This window comes from Python bivittatus, unplaced genomic scaffold, assembly GCF_059951505.1.
Source record: "Python bivittatus isolate LINGU-HERP-01145 unplaced genomic scaffold, Pbiv_v1 ctg000340_np1212, whole genome shotgun sequence".
NCBI classification, from domain to species: Eukaryota; Metazoa; Chordata; class Lepidosauria; order Squamata; family Pythonidae; genus Python; species Python bivittatus.
In genome coordinates, this window is record NW_028277056.1 from 14,374,265 (window position 1) to 14,397,511 (window position 23,247).

General features: G+C 38.6%; 1 protein-coding gene across 1 annotated transcript in view; it reads left to right on the forward strand.

Annotated features, from left to right (window-relative positions):
- Positions 1–23,247, forward strand: part of CNTN5 (contactin 5) — a 723,666-nt gene that overhangs the window by 425,708 nt on the left and 274,711 nt on the right. Inside the window, exon 5 of the mRNA XM_088140604.1 lies at positions 17,668–17,883. Within this exon, the coding sequence (XP_087996730.1) occupies positions 17,668–17,883 (216 nt within the window). The remainder of the gene's footprint in view (positions 1–17,667; positions 17,884–23,247) is intronic.

The window sequence follows — 23,247 nt, forward strand, 5'->3', positions numbered from 1 at the left end:
AGACACTAGTGGATCCCGTCTCTATTCTGCACCATGAAGGACAACGTTGGAGGATGGGGATGATGTATCCAACAAGAAACAGCTGGCTCACTCTCTCTAAAGATAGGCTTTGTCTTGAAAAATTGGTGAACCAGGTAGTCCTTTAGATCACCAGCTTGCTCACAGGCATTGCTCCAGGCTCCCTAGACAACACCTCCTCCCTTCTTGTTTATGATTTAGGTTCAATTCTTTTAATTGATGTTTTTAAAGGCTGAGTGGCCCAGATGCTGCAATGTTGTTCTCTACTTTATCTTTAAGGAAGTGTTTTACATCACAGAGGCCACACATTTCCCCATAGTGGGGTTTTTGCATCCCTCCGCAGAGTCATCCTTCATTTCCACTAGCTGAGTGGAAAAGTCATGTGCAGAAACTGTTCCCAGCTACAGGAACCTCTTGGCAAGGCCTAAGAACAGCACCTAGCAAAGCAATGTGACAACTGTGCTTTTAGAAACCAGGGTGGAGAGCACATGCAGCTTTACAAAACAAATTTGAAGAGACGCTTTGCCCAAATCCTGGTCCAAGCAAGGCATTTGCTGAAACTTTGCACAGCCTTATAATTTCTATTTCAGCACTGATGAGGACTTGCAGTATTCAGCTCGATGCTTCGTCAAGTCAGGTTGATTGTTTTGAATCAGCAAGGACATTATAGGCACTTCCTTGGGAAACAACGTAATTAAAAGTTGCAACATGGAGAAAAACTGTCTCTTAGAGTTTTAGTGACATTTAGCTAAGCGTGCTAGTAGTGAAGCTGGGTGGCAGGGGGAAAGAGACAAGGATGGGGAAGAAAGCCCATATCAAGTGAAGGTCACATTTGCAAGTATTATAAGCAAAAGTCCTTTCTAATTAGAGAACCAGTAAATGTCATCGAATCCTAGTCACTGACCAACTGTTCCTTAGAAGTCATCTCTTGCAATTAGAAAATCAAAAATTCTTTACTCAAGTGTACCGTAGTGTTAAATTTGGTGAGGGGAAAACCCATGGATTGTGAAGCGAGAGAAAAGAACGGTGGCAAAAAAGAAAGGTGTTGCCTGCTAAAGATGCAATTTCATCCATTTAACACTCACAGTAGAGATGATTGTTTACTGCTTATTTTCATTACATGACTTTTGTTTAGAGAGCATGAACAGGGGAAGCTTGGTCAGTACCCCATCCCTCCAACTTCCAGATTTATTTGGTATTCTCAAGAAGAGTTTAAACCAAAATAAATGTTTATCAATGTGAACCTCAGTGATTTTTCTTATTTCTGATCATAGATCAGATGTGAGTCTTAGATGAGCATTGAGTTACTTTTGGCTACCTGAGGTCAGGGAGAAGATGGTTCTTCCCAAAAATGTCCTGGAAAAGAGGAGCAGAAGGGTGACTGGCATGAGATAGACTATATGTCTCACAGTACCTTGGAGCTTTCTTAGTTGAGGAAAACTTATCACTCTGCTTTATGCTATGACTAGCTGTGGCTGATGTGGAGATGCTTCAGCTTATGAACACTGCAGTTCTCTCCATCGGGTCTTCAAAAAGTAGGTAGGGCAAGGGCAATCCCATGGAAAATGTTTTGTGGCACGTCCATGAAGTCACGAAGATCTGACTTTGACTCAAAGGACATTTTACATTTTATAGAAGCATATTGGGGTCGTTGTAGAAAATACAAATGCTAGAACTGCTCAGAAGCTGGGACTGGAAGGGTTCAGGGGAACGAACTACCAAGGATATAGGGTAGGGCTATCAGCCCTGAGAATGGACAGCAGCTTCATGGAGTTTAGCAGAATATATGATTTTTCACCATATAAGTTTGATATTCCTGTATTCTGGATACAAAACTGCCAATGTACCTCATCTGTACCTGCAATTATTTGATTGAGGGCTACATGGAATTGATGTTTCTTCCTCATCTCTGACATATTAAATGAGATCATTCAGGGAATCTGAATTCTAATCTGTAAAATGAGAATTTTCTTCAAACCAGAAAGAATATCCACAGGTCTGCAGTGCCCATTATGGTGTTGTTGTTTTGTTATTGTTGTTGTTTTTTGTTTTGGTGAATTATGTCTAAATCAAACTGTGAGTAGTTGCAAGGGCTAAATAGCTGGGCTTCCATCAACAACAATGAAACTAACTGATGATAAATTTGCCAGAAAAGATGGGAAATATTAATATATGGCTAAAAAAAAAACACTTCAGAGATTCCTGCAGGAGGTATTATGATGTACTAGAGGGAGAAGGATTACCCCCATGGTGTAGTGGTTAAGATGTTGGACTATGATTGAGGAGATCCTCAAGTCCACCCTGAGCCATAATATTTCCCTGGGTGACTTTGGACCAGTCATGGTCTCTTTTATTTTAAAGGGTTGTTACAAAAAAGGGGATACTATTGTTGTCAATTTGAGCACCTGGAGGAAAGGTGGGAGATAAATCTAACAAATAAATATCCAATATGTGTATTTTGAATTGATATATCAAGCCACCTTCATAAGAACATGGGCATAATGGTTCTTGAAAAATATTAAAATTCAGCAGTTATATATCTATCACTCAAAACAAGGGAGACATACATACTAAATACCTAATCTGAATTTTGCCACACTATAATCCCTGAAGGCAATTTTCCCCCCTCAAAAAACCACGTGTGTGTGTCTGTGTGTGGGTTCCTACAAACGTTAGGGTTTCCCCAAATGCTGATCTTCCCATTGAATTTGGTTATGTCATCAGTGCTATATTCAGAGGATAAAATTATTTGCATATATTAGGAATAGGGAATCTAATCCATGGTATGTTCCCACAGAACCTGATGAACTCGATAGTCATTCTTCACTAGACGTGATTTAAATCTCAGCTCTTCATCTTGGCTTATTCAGGAATTGGCTTAGTCAGCAAAAGGCTCACAGACAAGATTTAGCAAGAAAGTTGAGACTATTAAAGATAGAAATGAAGCTATATATTCACACAGAAGATACTGCAGGACAAAAAATCAAAGCCTATATTCCTCGGTTTATATTCTGGGCTTTTTCCTTTTGTCCTTGCATATCATAGAATGTTTGGTTAGTTCCTTGACTGCCTTGGAAGGCACTGAATCTATACTGACATAACATTTCCCTCTACTATGGGAACCACTGGCTTCTGCCTCACCAACTCTGCATAGGTGAGATTGGATGCAGAATTTCACCTCCAGAGATCCTCTCACTGAACCAAACTCCACCCTCAAGGCTGTTTGTCTCCATGTTGAGAGAAACAGGGAATGAATGTTCTTCACTTGCATCCAGCTACAGCACAAACAAGATATTGCCTTCAGCTAGTTCCTAGCCATACAAAGGCTGTCTTATGACCACTAAGAGGTGGGATTAGTAAGCATCTATTGGCCATTTTGGATTGGTGCAGCCATGGACTCACCCCTCTGGTTCCCAAGCATAGTCTTCCAGGGCTATTCTGCTTTGGGCAGGGGATGGTGGAGAGGATGCATGGTGAGATGGGAAAGAGAGAGGTGGCACTCTCTTTGCTGTTTCATGGCATAATGCTTCTGCATCAGCTAGCTGTTGTCTGAGTTGCTTTTGAACATGGGTATAGCACTGTTCTGGGATATTAATAAACCTCTGTTCAAAAGGACCTATCAGCTGATAATAACAATCTCTTTGAACCCCCCTAAGCAAAACTGGACCATGTTTTGGCAGAAATCTAAACCTGCCACTCTATCCATCTGTCAAAATTCAACTTTTCCCTGACCCTAGCACCATTGGTGGATATTTTCCATCACCTGGTGACATTTCGGGAAACGGAGGAAAAAGCCAGGGGAATCCACCAATTCCTGTTCTTAACAGATTTGGTACCACCTTAAATCTTCAGGTAGCTATATTTGCCAACAATATGCCTGTAGTAGGATAAGGATCACCAGAGGCAGTAGAAATTTTTATGCTTGTATAGTTTCCTACCAGCTCAAGGATCTTAACTCAGCTGTGAGAAAGAATCTTAGTAAGAAAAACAGTCATCATGGAAGAAGATTTGGAGAAGGGGTAGGTCTCTGCCTGGGCTCTGTGACTTAGCCCAGAGACCATAGAATCTATAGGATGGAAGTCACTCTCCTGTACAATGCAGGGCTTGTGGTAAGTAAGCTTAGCACAGCATATTCACAAACATACAAATCCTAAGGGGAAAAAAAGCTGTCAAATTCTATGAAGGAAGGAATAAATGGGAAGCTTGCCTGGAATTAAAACTAGCATGGGATTGTAATTATCAGCTCAGTATAGAGGTTGGAGATTTGGGGAATGATGTGGGAGAAGGGGGGCTACACGGTACTTTTCTAAGTTCTCTTTTCGGGGCAAAGTTAGAAAGTTGTAGCAACAATAGATTATTTTTTCCATATGCAGACAGCATATAACTTTCTGCAGCCTCCCAGCTTACTAGCACTTTGTATTCCTCTAAGGGAACTGCATAATGTGACAAAGTCCCATAGATGTATCAAACAGTTTTACAAGGCTGGGAGTTTGTGGTAAGTCTTAAATCATGACTAGGTGTGAGACTTTGTTTTGTACTTAAACTAGCAAACTCCTTGGCTGCCTTGTAATATGAAGTAAGCAACAGCTTCCATTTATGGCCTCAACATTTCAGCCCATTTCAATTTCCTATCTCACCTAGGCAGCAGGACGCTTATCCTCCACATTCAGAAGGAGAAAATGGACCAGCAAAAATAGGGTGCTTTGGAGGATCTGACTTTAAATAAAACCTCTTTCTGAGGCAGGTCTCAGGAGGCAGGCACCCAGAATTAACTGAGTTAAATAAAGATTGTGGCATCATCAGTAGACTGAGAAACAGGGAAGGACATAGTATATCAGAAAAAAAGCTTTGATAAAAGGGAAGTTAAGTCCAATGGCTGTGAGAGCTGGACCATAAAGAAGGCTGACCACCGAAGAATTGATGCCTTTGAACTGTGGTGCTGGAGAAGATTCTTAAGAGTCCCCTGGACGGCTAGGAGGTCAAACCACTCAATTTTAAAGGAAATCAACCCTGACTGCTCATTGGAAGGATTGATAATGAAGCTCAAGCTCAGATACTTTGGTCACATAATGGGAAGAGAGGACTCTTTGGAAAAGACCCTGATGCTGGGAAAGATTGAAGGCAAAAGGAGAAGAGGATGGCAGAGGATGAGATGGTTAGATAGCATCACTGAGTAAACTCAGGGAGACAGTGAAGGACAGGAAGGCCTGGCACGATATGGTTCATGGAGTCACAAAGAGTTGGACACGACTTAATGACTGAACAAAAACAGAAGTCCAGAAAGTGAGCAAGGTCTCAGTTCATTAATTTATTTTAAAATATTTTTATGTCACTTTTCTATTTAAAAGGCATTCAGAGATCCAGGAAAAAAAGCACAGGGTCCCTGATCATAAAAAGGAATATTCAGGAATTGTCAATATCTTTTGAGCTAATGATCTAACTCTCAAGAAATATGCCTTATTTCTGAGTATTTCTCTTTGAGAACTCTATAGGACTTAGGAAGGAATATTGACCTGTTAGAATCCATTCTCATCCAAAGTTCCTTCTGTTCAAATGTAATCACACATTTCATCATCACAAATAGTTTAATAAACCTAATTTTATTCCTTATTATAAGATTGTATGGAGAGATTTTTATAATGAAGAACATGGAGATAGAAATCTTCCTCTCTAGTTATTTTACAAGTTAGTTGTCTATCTGCAGATACCAGTAAAAGTTCTTGTTTCTTCCTCTTCCTCTTCCTCTTCCTCTTCCTCTTCCTCTTCCTCTTTCTCTTCTCTTCCTCCTCCTTCTCTCAGATTTATGTAACTACAAATGAGTGATTTCAGATGCTTTTTTGCACTGGCATCAAAACAGTAAGTAAATTAAGAAGCATCACAAACTCCTCTTTGCAAAGACAGTCAGTATTATTTGGGTCAAGTGATGAACTATCTGGTTTTTCCTAATAAAATGATGTTTTCTGCATGACAGAATCATAGAAACAGAATTGACAGGAAAAGTTATTTAAGTTGGGGATGGGGGGTGGGTTGGGGAGCAACCTGGGCAGAAAGAGGTATACTTTAGATAAATTTACCATTAAACAGTCTTTCAAAACATTTGATGTAATAACATAAAGAATTGAGGCTACCCAAAACAGCTGAATGACTGCACATTCCATTACACATTTAAATTTCAGAAACTCCTAAACTATCAGAAAGTATATGGCTAGGTAGGATTTTAGAAATGCATGCATGAACTTCTGAAACAGTTTTGACAAAATACCTTAACTAAAGTTTCAATGTAAAATAATGAGCCATAGGGTAATATGTAACTGGTTCAAAATACAGATGCAGAATTTATTTACATTTTAAAATGATGCACTGGAACTCCTCCTTTTCAAAATCTTGCAACATGCACTTAAAAAAAAGGGGCTAAGTTCATATCAATGTGCATTTTAACATAAAGAAATGACAAAAAATACATATTTTTGCAATGTTAAAAAATGAATTCAAATGCATCCTTAGTTAAAGGCCAGGAGATAGGAAGAAATGAATAGTGCCCCAAATCCAAGGATAGAGAGCCAGTTCAGTGTAGTAGTGAAGGGGCTGGCCTAGAACCAGGAGACTGTGAGTTCTAGTCTCACTTTAGGCATGAAAGCCGGCTGGGTGACTTTGGGCCAGTCATTCTCTCTCAGCCCAACCTAACCTCACAGGGTTGTTGTTGTGAGGAAAATAAGAGGCAGGACTATTAGTTATGTTTGCCATCTTGAGTTTATACACACACACATGGGACAAATATATAATAATAATAATAATAATAATAATAATAATAATAATAATAATATAATATTGAACATCAAAAACATCTGCCAGGCTATTCCACCTCCTTTACATGGACAATCTGAAGCTGTATGGAAAAACACCCTCTGAAATAGAATCGCTGCTCAACACTGTCCAAATATATAGCCAAGATACTGCAATGGAGTTTGGACTAGACAAATGTGCCACCCTGATCATCGACAGGGAAAAAATAGTGAAAACAGAAGGAATCAAGATGCCCAGCTGAAATAACTTCAAGAGTCTGGATGAAGAAGATCATTACAAATAACTGGGCATCCTTCAGGCTGACAACATCAAGCACACTGAAGTCAAGAAGAAGGTTAGTAGAGAATACATCATGAGAGTGAAGAAGACCTTAAAGTACAAATTCAGTGGAGGATATACTATCAAGGCAATTAACACCTGGGCAATTCCAGTCATTAGATACACAGCTGGAATAGTGGGCTGGACTCAAGCTGAACTAAAAGCCCTGGATAAAAAGACCAGAAAAATAATGACAATGAATCATGCCCTTCATCCATGCAGTGACGTTGACAGATTCTACTTACGAAGGAGCATAGGTGGGCATAAAATGTTGCAAGTACACCAGACAGTTATAGTAGAAAAAAGGGCATTGGAAGAATATCTGAAGGACAGTGATGGATGCACTAAAGCTAGTACACCATGAACGTGTACTTACGCTTACGTTCTGAGTACTGAAGAGACCAAACTGGCCTACAAGAAAGACTGAATGAAGAATAGAAAAGAGACATGGCAAGGCAAAGTATTACATCATCATCATCATCATCATCATCATCATCATCATCATCATTATTATTATTATTATTATTTAAAAAACTAGGAGACAAAGCAGATAACAACAAAACCTGGCAATGGCTAAGAGCTGGAGAAGAGTTGAAAAAAGAGACAGGGGGACTAATTCTGGCTGCACAAAACCAAGCCTTAATAACAAAAGCATATAAAAGCATATAAACTAAAAAGACAGCAACAGCCAGCAAATGCTGCTTCTGCAAAGAAACTGAAGAAACAGTGGACCACCTAGTCAGCTGCTGCAAGAAAATCGCACAGACTAACTACAAACAATGGCATAACAAAGTAGTAACACTTGGTACTGGCAAGAACTGGTGGGACCACATTGGAATATCTGCAAAAAATAACATTTGCCTTCCAAGCAAGAACTGGTGGGACCACAAAATAGGCAAAGTAATGAAAAATGAAGAAGCTAAAGTGCTCCGGGACTTTAGAATTCAAACAGACAAGCACCTGCCACACAACACCCCAGATTAGCAATTGTTGATAAGAAAGACAAAAAAGTCTGGATAGTGGACATTGCAATACCTGGAGATAGCAGAATAGAAGAGAAAGAACTGGAGAAAATCACAAAATATAAAGACCTGCAGATACTGTAGAAGTAGAACAACTGTGGCAAAAGAAAGCAAAGGTAGTACCAGTAATAATCGGTGCCTTGGGTACAATTCCAAAACATCTGGAGCACCACTTGAACACCATCGGCATTGACTAAATCGCCATCAGTCAATTGCAAAAGGCAGCTTGACTTGGAACAGCTTACATCCTGCAACAATACCTTTAACACCATCAAAGAACAACATCTGCCTATCCCAGGTCCTTGGGAAGGACTTGATAGGTGGATAAAAATGCCAAATCCAGTCTAAACATCTGGCTGACTGTGCAACCAACCATAACAGAGGAATTCTCCAAAGACAGATATATTCCTTCAGGGGTATCTGCAGGATGTGGTTAAAAAAGTCAAGACTGGGGCTACAACAGTGTGACTGAAGCCCTATAAAAAGCAGAGCTTTGATGGCACCACTGTGGCCACCATTCTGACTTTTTTGGCTACACCTGCCAGAGACCTCTGTCTTTCTTCCATCTGCAAGTAATGTCCTGGCCAGAACAGCCCTAGAAAAGTAGAAAAGGAAGGAAGGAAGGAAGGAAGGAAGGAAGGAAGGAAGGAAGGAAGGAAGGAAGGAAGGAAGGAAGGAAGGAAGGAAGGAAGGAAGGAAGGAAGGAAGGAAGGAAGGAAGGAAGGAAGGAAGGAAGGAAGGAAGGAAGGGACTAAGTAACTTTGTTATGTTTTCCAAAAGACCTGATTTAATATTACTTAGACGACTTTTAAAAGCAAAATTAAATCAGTCTTTTGGAACTCAGAAAGAATTTACTTATTAGCCCTGGATGGGACACCCACATGCACACCCACACACAAATTTAAAGAAAGTGGATAATTAACAGAAACTGCACCACAGAGAAGTATTTTATAATTATGGTGTTTGTTTCAGGAAATGAATATCAAGTTATGAGGTTATAGACTGGTTTAGGGAAAGAGAAGTGGAAATTGGTTTGCTTTGGGGCAAATCCAACTTCTACTCTTTGTTGGTGTTGACTGCATATTCCAAAACTCTATTTAAGCAAAAGGATTTCTTCTACCTCATTTATTAAACATTTCTAAAGCCATTTTTCAACAGAATCTATGTCACTAGAAACACAGAATCCTCGTGAGTGGTATAAAATTGGCATTGTTAAATTAAATGGCATTTTTAACATTATCCAATGGAGGAGCACTTTAGCAACTGGAAAAGTCAGCAACTAGATTTCCTAATGCAATGTAGTGGGAAATATTATCACCAGGCTTTAAATTAGCATTAAAAGTGGAATGCTCTTACAATGGCTGTGTTGAGCTAGTACAGGATGAATTCTGCCGCTGATTATGCTTTTCTGTTTTAAATTGATGATGAATAGTATATTAGTTTTGAACTTGTTTTTATTGGATTGTGAGCCATCCAGAGTTGCTTAGATGAAATGGGCAGCCATACAAATTGAATAATAAACAAACAAACAAACATTATGTTTTGTTGTTACAAAACTTCCTGGTTTTGAACTCTACAGATATCACTAGAACTTTCTTTTCATTCTTCTTTGCTTAAAAAAAAACACACAGTAAAGCTCATGCAGAAAGTAGAGATGCGCCAATCCCACTAGGTAGATCAGATTAGGAAATCAACTCCACAGAGACATTAGACCTACACATTATTGAGATTGGTTGTAATAACAAAATCTTGCAAGTTTATTGTGCTGTTCTTCCCCTCCTTTTTATAAACGAGTGAATCAGGGAGGTTTCCAGGACTCAAATAATGTTTCAGTTCCCCTTACCTAGATAATGGTTCCTGCATATTTCTATCAAGATCACCTCCTTAGCGCTTTACAAGACGAGATTTAATAATAAAAATCTGGAACGGGGAGAATTTGAGAATTTGTTCCAAAGTGGGCAATGTAACTAAGTGGATTTTTAAGGATTTCTCTATCCTTTTTTGCAGGCAAAATGAGAAAGGGCAGGATAATACATGTAATAAACAAATAAGCAGATAAAATTAAAATATTGTGGTTCACTGTTTGCAGTCAGGGGAAGCCCATTTTTTTTTTAAAAAAGAAAAGTCAGGAAAAAATTTAGCAAGATTAAACATTTCTATTTTAACATGGATTAATATAAATTGCTCTGCAATCCAAACTTAGACCCAGTTTCCCTGCTATCCAGATTTTTTTTTCTTCTTCTCTTATTCTTATTCTAACTTTCCTGAAGAACAGAACTGGAATTGGAATAATATAAGCTACGTTGAACTCAGCATAAAAATCACAGTATAGCCTTTCTAGTACAATCAAAGGAGGAACTGTTTTTGCTCTTAAAGTGTTAATGTGCAAACAGAAAACCAAAAAGGGTCATTTTGGGGAAGATGTTTGCTTAGTTTTCAGTTCCAAATAGAAAATTACTATAAACCTACCAGCAGTACATTCTGGGACAGTGTATATCTTGTCAAAATATGATTTAAAAAAACTATCAAGAGACAATGGAAGATACTATTATAAAGAAAACTACTCAGAAATTATATTACTGGGTAGAGAATTCTGTCAGGGCTTCTAGTTGCTGTATGCTTCATTTTAATTTTTAGCATGACACAGTGGACGACTGCTGTTTTCTTTTTTGTTCTTCTTATTGGTCCAACAGTATTACATTACAAAGCTAAATAATTCATTTTGTTGGGAAGCAAACAAAGCTTAAGATAAAAGAAAAGAACAGAAAGATAGGATGTAATTTCAAGGCTGAGTGGTCAACATATAGGAGCTCATAAAAGGATAAGATTCCAAATTTGGGTTTTGAGAAAGTAGTTACCCTTGATTCACTGAACTTTGATATTCCCATATCAGTCCAATGCAAAGAAAGAAGTCCATTTCTAAGGTGCAGAAGATATTGTATTTCTCTACTCTACACTTTATGGTAAACCTCATGTAGATAGGAAATCAGTGCTCCTTTGATATTATCTTTGGAGAGGGGGGACGTTCCTATTTATCCCAATAGTACAGAACTAGTTCTAATGCATGGGTGGGCCTCAAGAGGCCCCAAGACTGTATGTGCCCCCCAACTCATCACATTTAAAAGGGGGGAACACTGAGATCTCCAAATTCTTCCAAAAAAACATCACCACATGTGACCCTTGCTCCTTCAGAATGTTAAATGTGGTATTGGACACCAAAAATTGTCTATCCTTTATTTTGGATTATTCCTATCCAAGAAGAGCTGTGTGCAGAGGGCCTCTCTAACAATTGTTTGCTCCTTGGGAAGCCACAGAACTGCTGGAAAATATAATGAATGGCAGGACGTGCCCACAATTCTTGTATCATTTTGCAGGTAAACAAGTGCAACACCATCACACTCCACCTATGTGAATTTCTCTTTCTTTTGAAAGAATACTAAAGGAAATTGTCTTTCATCAAGTTCAGTGGGAACTGGTAGGAAAAATGCAGAATAATTGGTCTGTCTTGTTTAATTGGAACATTCTAGCCCTGATTTCTTGCATCTAGGAGGGTAGTGAACCTGATGACCCATACAGTCTTGTATAGGGCTCTATTATGCTTCGCCTCTTTCCAGCCAGAAAATAGATGTCTTGGTGCAAAATAAAAATGATCCCTGCTTTAACTCTTTCTTATCCATGTTGAAGCATTAAAATCCTACAGTATACTGACTGGATTTTATAACCTGCAAGGATTTGAGAATTTGGATATCAACCTGAACAGATGTTGAAGATTATTCCCTCCATTGCTCATAACTATTGGGCTCATAAATTTCAGCTCATCAAGGTGTGAGCTGAAATTGAAGGTTGTATTTCTCTGGCTCCACAGAACCCTGTAACTCATCTTTAAAATCAACACTTTATATTTTATTTGAAATGTGCTGTGATCTGCTTCGAGTATTTCGGAGGAGGGGGATTTGAGAGAAATTGAAGAATCGAAATCTAATTAAGGCGGGGGGGAGTTCATCCTAGCAAGCTGTAGTGTATTAGATGGGTAATGATCCTCCAGTTTTCCCTGAAGGCCATAAGGATCAAATGGTTGTCTCTTAATATGGGATGATGGAGAAGGCTGTGCTTTCAAGAAATGGAACTAGTGGTTCAGCATTGCTTAATTTAGAGTAGGTGCCTGGTTCTCTTTCCACTTAACAGAGAGTGGAACCTTCTCAATTTATTTGAGCATTTTCTGAAAGTTTATTAAAGTCTGGAAAGTTTTAGCTTAGCGCGGTTCTTTTTCTTCTAGAGACCCACTATCTTGGTATTCTCCAGCCTTTCTGCTGCAGTTTAATAAAACGTTTTGTTAAAGTTTTGGTTTAACAAAAGAATGTGTCGTGCTGCATAACAGATGACTAGCTTCCAACATCACTTTTATTCTCAAGAATATCCTTGGAGAGGATGCAAAAAATTGTAGGTGGCTACCATGCAGTGCTTTGATAGAAACTGTTTGCTTGCCTAGGGGGAAAAAAGGGACAAAAGCAAATGGGAAGATGTAAGCATGAAGCATGTTTGGAGGTCAGGAAAAAATGTCATCAGTTTGCCCATAGGTGTTTGTGACTGGCTCTATCCAGCCATTCTGTGGATTCTTATGCACCCCCTTCTGTTGCAACCATGTCATGGCGGAGCCTACAAAGTGTTCTCAAAATTCCAGATGTGCCCATAAGCCCTCAAAGGTTGCAGACTTCCATTCAACTGTTCTACTCTAGCTAACCTTCCTGCCATCATTTCCTCATTTCATCAAATGTTCCGTGCTGTGCAATAAAAGGGATTAATATACCAGTTCCGAGGATTTATGCTCCCCTTGAAGGGGCAGATTGCCACTTGGGAGAACTCCTTAATCAGAAGTTATCCTTGGACATCCAATTGATGGTGGTGGTGGTGGTAGCAAGGAGGAGGTCTAGTTAATTATGTTTAATGCTCTAAGATCTTGAACTGATCAAATGCAACAACAGTTGCAAATGGCCACAGACTAGCTTGTCAGGAGCTCAGTTTATCAATATTACAAATACATAAATATATACATCAGAGGTATTAATAGCAACATGACTGAGACTTTGCAATGCCCTGTATATGGAAGCTATCTTTGAAGAGGATTCAGAAACTTTAGTTGATGGATTTGCAGTAAGAAGGTTGCTATATGATAATATATGTATCTACCCTTAAATATCTGCCCTTGTTGTCCACTGCTTTGGTCAATTTAAGGTGTTGGTTTTAAACTTGGAAGCCCTAAAATGTTGCTTGAGGAACATTCTATCTACTCAGCATTAAACTTCAGAAAGGTTTTGAATATAGCCCTACAAGCAGAGGTCCATTTGTCAAGGTTCTAATGTATGGAAATGAATGTGTCATTCCTTATGGAGCTGGAGTTGGTCTGCATTTGTTCTGCTTTTAGAAAAAACCATCAAGTTGTACCTCCTCAGTGTAGTCTTTCAAACATGTGATTTTTCCTTACATGTTTTAAGTTTTATAAATTACTATATTGTGTTAATTTTCTCTTTAATTGCTTTATTTTTTAATTTTTGTTCTGTAGCTTATCATAATGAAAATAATATTGTTGCTGCTGATATATTCCTGACGTTCTGAGCATATCTTAAACCTTAAGATGAACTCTAGGAGCTGTATCTGTTGATTTTTCCCAGTTTCCCATAAGTGAAAAGTCTCATTTGTGATGGAAGTTCTGGGAATGCTCATTACTAAGAAGAAACTTTGGCTTTAAGCAGCCCCATCTGCTGTTATTTTCTCTCCTGCTTATCCACCAAAATCAGTTTTCAAAGATGTGAGAAAGGGATAAGAGGCAAGGAATTGGCAGTTAAGAGAGTTGCCAATTTTATTTATTTTTATTCATTGGGATCATTTAACCCCCACACTTTCCTTTCCTTTCCTTTCCTTTCCTTTCCTTTCCTTTCCTTTCCTTTCCTTTCCTTTCCTTTCCTTTCCTTTCCTTTCCTTTCCTTTCCTTTCCTTTCCTGGTAGAATACTGTATAGAGATAATAACATTACCTGTAATCATATGGGATAATAATAACAAACTACTGTAAAATGCAAGAAATGATAGTCGCAATGTAACTTACAAAAGATGGGAAAAATTCAAATATTCTCACTTGTTTTCTAAGTTGTATAAACTAAGTTCCAAGCAATCATTCTAGGGAGAATTGTCTGTAATATTTGCCCAGGACCTGCTCTTAAGTTCTAACCATTTGACTTCAAAAAGGAAAGTTACTTGGAGCAAAGCTTCAAATGAAGATATTATTTATATATCAGTACGTTTGTTTGAATTTATTGTCCCCTCGACTCCAATGAATTCTTGTAGGCTTAATAGTATTAGTTTTAAATAGTTTAATAGTAATTCAGTTCCTTAGAGTTGGGTTGGGGCTAATATGCAACACATCTTGCAGATAGATAGATAGATAGATAGATAGATAGATAGATAGATAGATAGATAGATAGATAGATAGATAGATAGATAGATAGATAGGCAGGCAGGCAGGCAGGCAGGCAGGCAGGCAGGCAGGCAGGCAGGCAGGCAGGCAGACAGAAATATCTATCGGTAGAATATACTGAGTATATGGTGAGAACCAATTTGATGTAGTAGTTAAGGCATCAGGCTAAAACCCAGGAAACCATGAGTTCTAGTCCCACCTTAGGCACAAAGCCAGCTGGGTGACCTTGGGCCAGTCACTCTCTCTCAGCCCTAGGAAGCAGGCAATGGCAAACCAGTTCCAAAAAACCTTACCAAGAAACCTGCAGGGACTTGTCCAGGCAGTTGCCAGGAGACAGAAACTGATTTGAAGGCCCACATACACATATGGTGAATAACAGTGCAGCTTCCTGTCATCTGCGCCTGGCTGAAGATAATTTTTATCTACCATATTTGACATCTTTCCAATATTGTCTAAATTCTTAAATACCAAACACTCTCTAAGATTGATGCAGAATGTACAATTCCATGGTATCTGATAGCTCAATGGCATATAGACTGTGCAACTACCAAGCATGAAATAAACTAATAAATAAATAAATATGAAATGTATGGTATACATATGTATGCAGGCCCTTATAGAGAACCACAGAGACTTGAGCTATTTTCAACTTTGGAAGATGATGGTGATGATGAAACTCACACAACAATAAAAAAAAATGAGACATTTTAAATCCTTTCAAAATAAATAAATAAATAACCATCACCTAAATTTTAGGGGTGTGCAGAGAAATTCCAAACAAACCCTCTGACCCAAAACATTATGTCAGAACACTTCAAGTTTCTTGTGATCTGTCAGAACAAAACTTGAAACATTTTGAATCTTCTGGCCATAGGAAACAACAGCAATTTAGGAACAGTTGCTGCTTTCTTATTGTTCACCCCAACAAAGTTGTGTAGGATGTTACAGCAGACTGAGTGCTGCCATCTCTATCCAAACTGCCAAAATTTTGGCTTAGTGGGTGGCTTGTAAAACATTTTTAAAACATTAAAATAAATGCCTGTAGAAAACATTGGGAATGCAGTCCTGCCGTTACCTACTGCAAAATATCTTTAAATTAAAATCTATTATCCAAAAGCCTCCCCATTTCCCAGTCGAAAGAACCGATAAAAGTCTTTATAGTTTTGATAAATAAACCATCTGTGCTTCAGCCAAGAGAATACAGGACAAAGATAGCAACTAATCACTTTAGCCTTCCTTTGTTACTTCCACATAGAGGTAACTGCCAGCTGCAAAATCAAAATAAATTAACAAGCAAACAGGAGTGACTGATGCTTCTGTAAGGAATATACATCTCTGGGTGAAGGAAGGAAGTTTTTAGAGGCCTCAGATGAATGGGATCGCCTTAATAAAATTGAAATATAAAGGAATGGGCAGCACCCTTGGAGATGGCTGGTTGTAAAGAATTTATCCAACTGGTGTGAACTGGGCTGGTTGTAAAAAGATTCATCTCAAAGTCTTATCACAAACATCCCCATAAACAAGGCATCTGTCTTGCAGTTCCTCCTGGCATTTGGCCCCTTAAACTAACTTGTTTCTTCCTCTCAGTAAGGCTATTGTTTCCTTGAAGATAGTAGACAAGAAGAGGGGCAAATGCACAAGGCATCTGTCTCGAAGGAGGATGAGATAAGAAAGGGGGCAGAAAGTAACTTGAGATCTATTGCTTACTGATGTATGCTTGCATGCATTCTTTCCCCTTCCCTTTCTTGTTGAACTGTATAAATATCAGAGTATCCATTTTGCCTGCAGGAGGGTGTCTCCCATGAACCCTAATAAACACTGCAGTGAAGCCTTGATTCTTTTGCATTTGAGTCCTGCGTTTTGATTCCGCACATCTTAATTGTATTCATAATGTTATCACCAAACAAGAGCATTCACATAGCATACACGAAATGCTCAATAAATCAACTCATACCAATTTAGCATTTTTGCCATTTTAAATGCATCTGAAGCTCAACACAAAAACATGGACAGGGTACACATGCACACTTAAGCTTAACAAACCAGTCAGTGTTGGATTTTATACAATCCTAGCCTTGTTAGCTACAACTGTGCAAAATACTTCCATGCATGCAAACATATATACTTTTGTATTATACATTTGCATAATAAAGCATATTGTAGGAGCAACCTATCCATCCTTTCTCATGCATTGTAAGTTCCCCATCTTTTTTTTTTTTTTTTTTAAAGGCAGTAGCTTACCAGTCAGTCTGGCAAACATGCAGCTGTCTGTAGTCACCTTGTGTCTGGCCATATGCTTAAATGCTTCTTTCCTCTTAAAACTTCATTCTCATATGCCTTTATCCAGTCCAAACTGTCTAGGCTGGAGAGAGCTGGATATAAAACAGCCCAATTACAGAGCTAGAACAGTTGAACTCTCAAAACACAGCTCAAAAATAGTCAAGTGGCATTTTGTTCCATCCATGAAACAAAAGTTTCTAAACACATACCGTATCTGGTTCATGGTCAGAGTATCAGAACACTGATTTCAAAATGCAACAATCTGAGGGCCAAACATTTTGCACCTCTCTCATACATTTGAGGTCTTGTTTGAATATTAGGTTTAGGGCAAGTGGCCTTTCTGCTCCGCCATTTGGGGCTGTATGAGTTTATAAGAGTGTAAGAGAAAGACCAAGCAACCTACAAAGGTAGAACCAATCTTATACATTTCAGATCAGTACTGACACGAGGGAAGGATGCAATCTCACTTGTAGGGCACATATTTTCAGAAGGCTCCAGTTTCTTTCTCTGTCCTCCCCAGAACAGATTGAGAGAGATCATTCACACTGAAATGATTATCAGGGCCCCTCTTTCTGACAAATAGGAGAATCCCATTTCTACCCAAGACCCTTCAGTAGAAGATCTGGTTATGCAAGTTATGTGTATCCTGATGGGAAGACATATTTGTGTTGCCTAAGAAGCTGAATCCTTTAAAAGATGAGTGTTCTTATCTCCAATTCGAACTACATTTCTCTTTCTTTTTTCCAACCTACCAGAATACTCTGCAGCTATTCCGGGATTCCCTGCTTCATACGCTGCTATTTTAAGACTCAAATCATCTTACTCCTCCTCTGCCATTAACTCAAAGAACAGGCAACGGCCAAGTTACCCTGCCATGGGAAGCATCTTCTCTCCGGATTGGCATGGGTCACCGCAACCCTATCACCCACCAACAAACCCCGAGCAGTTCCCAGAGGCCTTCAAACATGAGGGTATGTTTGATTTTTTCCCCTCCCTTCTGGATCCATTGCACTGAAGACATCTGAGAGTGTGACATGTTCAGAAATGATTTATCATATTTCAATGGTTTCTGCACCTTCCCATCAAATTTCAGCAAACAACTTCCAGCTGAACCCCCCACTCCCACGTTTTCTTTTTATCTCTTATATAAATCTTAACATGAGGGCTTGCCACATGTTTCCGACAGTCCTTTTCTTGAAGCCATAAGAATGTAACAGTGGCAAACTAGACTTGAAGTAAAATTGCATTACTGCCCAGATTACTTATGTCAGTATGAAAGTCAGTACAAGGGGGCTTGGAAAGCCAATCTATTTCTGCCTTGATTGCTCCAATATTTTTCAGAGCTGACTCCATAACACTAGTTACGTATTGAAACTTATAACTGTGAGGTTCTATTTAGAAACATAATGTTATCATCAAATACATTTTGTAAATGTCTTCCCAGGAGGGAATGGTATTTCTGTCTATATGTGTGTGTGTGTGTGTGTGTGTGTGTGTGTGTGTGTGTATATAAGATCTACAACAGAATAAATTATTCAGATGGCTTTTCCTTTTTCTGATGAACTTTAAGCAGGTTTGAATATTATTTTATAGCACCATCCATAAACACACCTGCAGTTTATGGTTTTCTTTTTTAAAAAAATAAATATTGCTCACTAAAATACAGTCAAGGGAAGAGCTAGAAAAGTCATCCACGGTAGAGTCCATAAAATTAATATTTGTATTGATTTCATATTACTTACTTGTATTTAAGTAAGTAATATAAAATGACTTAACTAATTTAATTTTAAAAATTGGATTTTGAAATCATTCCTTGCAAGTTATAGGTCTTCCTCATTCTAGACCAGGGTTCTCCAAAGTGGTCAGTATCAACCTCCAAGGGTCTGTGGGAATATCCATTATTGTTGTGTTACTATTATTGTTACTATTATTAGTAGTGATATTAGTTAAAGTGGTATTTATTTAATTATTTTCATATAATAAATGTTTGGGGGTCAATGAACAATCTGAAACTTCATGAAGAGGTCAATGAGCTGAAGAGTTTGGGGACCCCTGTTCTAGATCAACTTCTTAACCCCTATATCATTCTTAGATTTCCTTATCTGAGATTAAATTAATCTCCTAAAGGTATAGGACTGAATCAAATAATTTTGCCCTGTTACCATATCCCCCAAAGAAACCCATATATTAAATTCTTGGAAGAAGATAGAGAGAATCTTATGGAAACAATGTGAGAGAGAATGAGAAAGAGACCCTATTCCTAATTAAATGTCTACATGCAGAATCATATACATTTTCAAATACTTTTGAAATAGATAGTTATTACACAGATAATGACCTGTGTAATAAAGTACAGTACAGAACATCACACAATCAAATACAATAATAATTAAAACTCATACTTGCTTATGGGAAGGCCAAACCTTGTTGCTCCAAAGCAGCATTATCTGAGATGGTGAATGACTTCTTTGAAATAACATTGATAATTGACTTTGTTAGACCAGCAAGTTATTCCTGTACTACCTGAAAAAGAACAAAAAACTTCTATTCCCTTAGATATCTTTTCTCAGGCCTCTCCCACAGGTTGTAATAAGCTCCCATTCTGAGACTGAATTGCCAGCTGAGCTACTACCCAACATCAGGAATATGCATGGGACTGGCAGGGCTATCAGATCTGAGCCGCAAAAATCAGGAGGGCTATTAGATGGCATCAAACATTTGGAGTTTTTTCATATCTCTTCACAGCAGTGGTTGCCTGATTTTTGCATCTCAGATGTGGCAATTCTCAGTACTGAGCTCTGTGACAAGCAAAAGAATCCCTATCTAAGAAGCATAACTCCTCATGGGTATAAACCCATGAGTTTTAAGGGTATTAATTCCAAGCTTCTATCAAGCTTAAAACTGTCAGGCTTAAAAACTATCAGTCTTCTAGTTTAGGGAGAAACATCTCTTCATCCATGTTTTCTCCCTTGTTGGACTCGGTTGGCTATTGTTTACGTTTCATCAAGTATAAACCACTGAGGTCAGAAAAGTCCATAACACTGCATCAGAAGAGTGCTTTCTCATCTGATGCTATACACAATCAAGCATTTTGTTATCTTTTTCTGTGAAATATAGAGGCACAGTTTCCCCCAGATTCAAGCTACTACAGTATCTTTCAGCTCTCAGTTGCACCCCTTGCACCCACAAGAATGACAGAGGTCTGGGAATTGGCTGACTTTCATATAATGCACCAGCATCTGTAACTGCAATACGAGATTTTCCATACAATACAAGATTAAGTGAAATATTTTTGTCCCCTTTAGTGAGGTTTTGCAAAATTAATGCAAGCTTCACCTTCTCTGGCCTTGAATCAAAAGGCACCCCTGCTCTTATCCAACTGCAATGGGGAAAAAAAAGTGTCTCAGTTAAAATTCTAGATCAAAAGACTTTAAAAACAAACACCAGACTGTTAATTCAATTGTATTTGCTGTCCATGTGCACTAGCCTGAATTTTTCAAAAATATGATGAAGAGCTCAGAACGTCTGTTTCCACAGTAATGAAGGTTAATTGAAAGACCGTAAATGCTCATCATCTGAAGTCTGTACATAGCAATTGTAAATTGAAAGCAAATAGTAAAATAATGAATACAAAAGTGAAAAGTGATGTCTTGACTAATGAATAATAGCTCCTTCTTTGGAACTATCATAAGACTTGATAGTTCTATTCTTCTATTAAATCAGCCCATCTCAGGGACTGGGAATCAGGGATTTTAAAAGGGACAGAGGCAGACAGACAGAGATTCAGAGAATGGCAACAGGGATAATTCAGGGACCAGAAACAAGTCCTATGAACAGAGATGGAGGGAACTGGATATATCCAGAAGTGAGAAAATAAGATTGAGAAGAAATGGGATAGCACACTCTTAAAATTACCTGAAAGATTAAATATGTTCTCTCTTATTCCAGAACGCAGAACACAGAATACTAGATTTAAATTACATGAAGAAAAAGTCCAACTGAGTTTCAGGAAAAATCTCCTAACAGAAAAATAGCTTGTACAACCAGTTGCCAAGAGAGATTGCAGAACTGATTACCTCGATTTTCTCCCAGCAGGTTCTGAAACAGAATTATGTTTAGTTCAAGCTTCAGCATACTTAGAATAGACCATTGGAATCAGTGGCACTGAGGAGTCAATCCAATTGTCTGTTAATAGCAACACGGCCCCTTCTATATAGTAGAATTGCCCCCTTTGAAAAACACTTGTGTGCATTCTCTGCAAGGCCAAGAGAATGGTTCTGAGAACTTGAACAACTGTATTAAAATAGATTTAAAGTAAAAAAAAAAAAAAAAAAAAAGTTGGAGGCTGTCATATCGCAGCATATTTGGGCTTCTTTATGTGAATGTTTTATGTATTATTTTTGACATATTTATATCCTACTTCCTGTTCAGTTGCATCGAAGCAGTTCCCAGTGTTTTGAATAAAGAATAAAACATCAGAATAAAACAATAAATTAAAAGAATATATACTGTAAAGAAACATATACATTAAAAAGCTGGAGGGGAAAGAAAAGCAAAACCAAAGCAAATTGTTCATCCAACATTCAAGGGAAAAGATAGGTTGTCAGTGGTGGGTGAAAGGTCCTAAATAATTTCAGATGGGAGAACATTCCAGACTGTAGATGTTGTTAAAGGAACTGATTGTGCGTGTTTTATTTATTTATTTATTTATTTATTTATTTATTTATTTATTTATTATATACTACCTGACTCCCAATGAAAAGCACTAAGAGCAAGGGACAAAGTCCCATAATAAACAAAAATAAAGGAATAAAAGATGGCAAAGGTGACAAAACTGGACAGGTACAAAAAAGAACAGACCCACGCAATCCAAAAGGGTCTTCAGTCATCCTCACCTCTTGTAGCTAACTTCAAAAAATGATACTCTTGTTTTTTTAAAATATGCAGCAGGTTCTCTTCTTATGGTCTTAGAGATATGACAAAGTCTATAATGGCAAAAGCATTATGAATACTTCATTTATGTGTCACAACAGATCTTTGAGACTTCCAATGTCAGATTTTTCAGGGCAGAGGGGAAGCTGCTGGATGGTTATCGTATATGAGAATGCAAGAGAGGTGACAAAGCTTTCTTTCCAGCATTCAATGCCACATAGGAAGAGATCTTTCTGCATGGGTGAGCCCGTGCTGAGTCTGGTGCTCAGTCTCCTGGCCTGTTTCATCACCAGGAACTTCCCAGAGAACCAGGAAGAAGTAAATATGATTTCTCAGTGACACATTCTGCTTAGGGATGCTTGTGTCAATGGGTCATTCTGTTTCCCCTTTGCAAGAATAACAAAGATCTTAAGAGGGCTACAGCTCTACTTTCTGGAAATTCCTGTAGACCAGTCAAAAATCCATGAGTTTCTACAGTATAATTCGTCAGGTGTATATAATTTCAATGGGACTATGAGACCCAACTTCACTCGATAGTACTTTGATTACTATAACAATGCCTCACCATATCCTAAGTCATCCTAAGCCAATAGAACCTTGCCTTCAGATGGGCCAAAGTCTTTTCCAAAGCCAGGTGACCTGCCCATTGGCTTTCATGTGTCAAGTTCAGTAGACTAGCTCTGAACTTGTCTGGCCCTTCCTAGGGGTTTGGGACCCTTCTGAGCCTCACTAGCATTCCTTTTTTCTCCACTAAGATTGGTTTACTTTTGCAGGCAGTCCCACTAGGAGACATTTCCTTCCATCAGCCTTGTAAAGACTGATCAGCTCTTTGCAGCAACCTTAGGTCTTTCTTCCAATCTTCAGCACTGGGAGTTCCATCTCCCACTGGCTGTGAGTTTTGTGATTGTTCCTCAGGTGCCTTCTTTTGCTGCTTCATGGTCACTAAAGCAGTGATCGGGGGGAGAGGATGGCATCCCCAATGCCAAATCATGTGGGAATCACTTGATCACCCCCAGTGTGACTGGCTCCTGATCTTCTGGCCCTCCATCCACAGCTCCTGATTTCGGGGTTTCCTTTGGGTCCCCAAAGATACTCCTAAAGATTGTGTTTCTCCCTGGAACAGCCTTCCCCATTGAGAACACACATCAGGGATGTGTGACTCCCAATATCAACAAAGACCTATATCAAGTTGTCTTTGATCCTGGCTGGGACCATGCCCAGGGATTCTACAGTCTCCTGTGGCCTTGCAAAACTAGCTGTTTGCACCTCTTTTGGGAGGCACATATTGCTCGTGTGTCCTAACTTCCCACACTGATAGGGACTGTCCTGCTGGCCTTTCTTTTCTCTCAGTCAGAGGAACACCTTGAGACCTCCCCTCCTCCCCTCCACTTGCTTCCCTTTTT